Source organism: Vombatus ursinus, unplaced genomic scaffold (genome assembly GCF_900497805.2).
Source record: "Vombatus ursinus unplaced genomic scaffold, bare-nosed wombat genome assembly UNPS02011369.1, whole genome shotgun sequence".
Lineage (NCBI taxonomy): Eukaryota > Metazoa > Chordata > Mammalia > Diprotodontia > Vombatidae > Vombatus > Vombatus ursinus.
Window position 1 is genome coordinate 3228274 of NW_020951147.1, and position 2605 is coordinate 3230878.

General features: G+C 62.0%; 1 protein-coding gene across 2 annotated transcripts in view; it reads right to left on the reverse strand.

Moving 5' to 3' along the window:
• The window catches only part of NDUFS8 (NADH:ubiquinone oxidoreductase core subunit S8), a 4353-nt gene extending 3530 nt beyond the window's left edge, over positions 1 to 823 (reverse strand). Inside the window, exon 1 of one of the 2 annotated variants that reach the window (XM_027855984.1) lies at positions 743 to 823. Coding sequence is in view for 1 of the 2 variants with exons in the window: in XM_027855983.1 (XP_027711784.1) it covers positions 392 to 505 (114 nt within the window). In the remaining variant the exon portion in view is untranslated. Of the gene's footprint in view, positions 1 to 391; positions 515 to 742 lie in introns of those variants that run through there. The other variant, XM_027855983.1, reaches the window with a different exon arrangement.
• Between the last annotated feature and the right edge of the window lie 1782 nt (positions 824 to 2605).

A 2605-nucleotide genomic window follows, 5' to 3' on the forward strand; every position in this document is an offset into this window, starting at 1 on the left:
ATTCCTTCACTCGTTCCTTCATTTACTCACTCGTTCGTTCACTCCTTCATTCGTTCCTTCACTTAGCCATTCATGCCCTCGCTCTTTCATCGCTTCCTTCACTCGTGTGTTTACTCATCCGCTCCTTCATTCCCTTGTTCCTTCATCCATCCATCCATCCGCTCCCTCCTTCCCCGGGCCAGGTGAGGGGCCTCTCCCCCCCCTCCCCGGGTCAGAGCTTGGGGCCCAGAGCCCGAGGATGTCGGACCACTGGAGAGGACCCCAGATCCCCGGAGGCCCCCGGGATGGAGAGCGCCCACTGTGTGCCTCCCAGCCGGGCAGCGCCCACTGTGTGCCGCCAGAGCCAGGCGGGGGGGGCGGGGAGGTCGGGGGGCTCGGCTCCGCTCATGACCTTGGACGGGTCCCCTTCCAGTCCCCGGAACTGAGCCTCGGCTCTCGGGCTGAGAAGCAGGGGGAGGGGCGGGAAGGCCCAGGAGTGAGGAAGGTGAGGGAGCAGAAGAGCCATCGTGACCCGTGACCCCTGACCCCTGACCGGGCCTCCGCCCCCTCCCGCCCGGCCGTGTGCATGGCGCATGCGCACCTTCAGGGTGACCCTCCTCTTGTCATCCTGAAGGACGCCCGGAGCGGCCTCCTGCGTGGCCCAGCCGGAGCAAGGACGCCCGGCCTGGCCCGGGCCCGGCCCCGCGCCGCTCCGCTCCGCTCCCTCCCCTTCCCTGCCCGGCCAGCTAAGCTGTGCACCCACCTGGAGGAAGGGCCGGCACCGCTACCGCCGCCGCCGCCACTGCTGAACCTCAGGGCCGGGTCGTGCGGGGGGCCCCTCCTCTCCCATCACCGTCTGGCAGCTCCCATTGGAGCGCTGGCCTATCACTCAGGCGCGCAGGGCGGAAACGGCGAATTTTGATTGGCCGAGAGGCAAGAAGCGGAACCACAAGCTTGAATCCGCGGATGATTGGCCGAATTTAGAGCCGCCCAGGAAGCCAAGCTGGGCGGCGTCATGTTCGTCCGGATGAGCCAATGAGCAAAGACGCTGCCGTCATGTGAGGGACGAGCGACGCCGGGCGTCACGTGTTTCGCTCCGGGGGGGCGGGGCAAGGGTGCGCGTGGGAGGGGCGTGAGAGCGGTTAAGAAGTGCGGCTTCAGTTTCTAGTCTATGAAGTGGGCACGTGGAGCTCTCCTTGGTGTGTGAGCTAGTGCAGGCGTCCAGGCTGCTCCAGCCTCAGTGTCTTTAACTGGAAAGGAAGGGGAGGGGTCTCTGCGCCCCCGTGATGCTCAGAGCAGCCCAGGCCACCCCGCCCCGCTCGAATCCAGCGTTTGCTGCGATGCTTGTCATGCCCCACCCTCCGTCGCCCCATCTGGGGTCTTCTTGGCAGAGATCCTGGGGTGCTTTGCCATCTCCTTCTCCAGCTGGTTTTACAGAGGAGGAAACTGAGGCACACAGGGTGACGTGACTTGCCCAGCTAGGAAGTGTCTGAGGCAGGATTTGAACTTGGGTTTTTCCGACTGCAGGCCGGAGGCCCAGGGCACTGTGCTGCCCCCTGGCTGCCCTAGTTATTAAACACCTATTAAGCGCCTCTGTCCAACTACAGCTCCTAGTTGTGGGGAGCCTGCATTCTGGGAGTGGGGGGCACAGGACCCCCTAAATAGCAAGTCATTGGGCAGTGGGAGCAGAGGTCGGGAAGGAGGTGCCCCGGGCCGAGCCTGGAGGAAGCTCGGGATGCCGGCTGGGGCACCTGCAAAGACTGGGAGGTGGGAGATGAGCAGATGCATGAGGAGTGATGAGGAATCAGCTGGGAAAGTTAAGGGGGAACCCAATTGGGAAGGGTTTTTAACGCCAGAGGAGTCTGTGCTCAATCCTAGAGGCACCGGGGAGCCCCCGGAGTCTCTTTAAAATGGAGTGGCAGCCCTTACATTTCATGACTGTGCAGGGGAGGGACCAGAGAAGGGAGATGCCAGGTGCAGGGAGGCTGTGGCAGGAGCCCTGGCAGGGGTTGGGGTGGGGGAGCTGCGTCACGATGGGGAGAGGGGAGCGTCAGGAACGACTGTGAAGCTGCCAACCTGGGGGACTGGACAGATGGGGCCCTTTGGGACAGGCAGGGTTTGAAACCCCCCTGGAGCAGAACTAAAGGAGACCTCAAAAGGCCATGGTCCAGCAGGCACCTGGGCAAGAATTCAAACTGACGGTGTTGTCTAAGTGTCACCTGGCTTCTGCTTAGAGGACCCCCCCCCACCCATCCCTCAGCTCTCCTGGTTAAAAAGCCCACCCAGGCACTGAGTCCACATCTCCCTCTCGCTAACTCCCACACATTGCTTCTAGTTCTGTCCTCTGGCCCTGAGCAGAAAAGACAGAATTTACTTCGGGAAGACATTTAGAGGTCACTGGGTCCAGCCTCCCCACAAAAGGGGAATTTCCCCCACAGACAGCAGCCCGTCCCTCATCCCTGGTCAGTCTGCTCCAGACTGAACGTCTCCAGGTCCTCCATCCAGTCCTTGAATGGCTTCATTTCTTGACTAGCCTGTCCAGTGTTCCTCTAAAAATGTGGTGCCTAAAACCGAGCTGGGGCCCCAGCCTGGCTTGGAGGCTCAGCTCAATAATCAGACAGCTGAA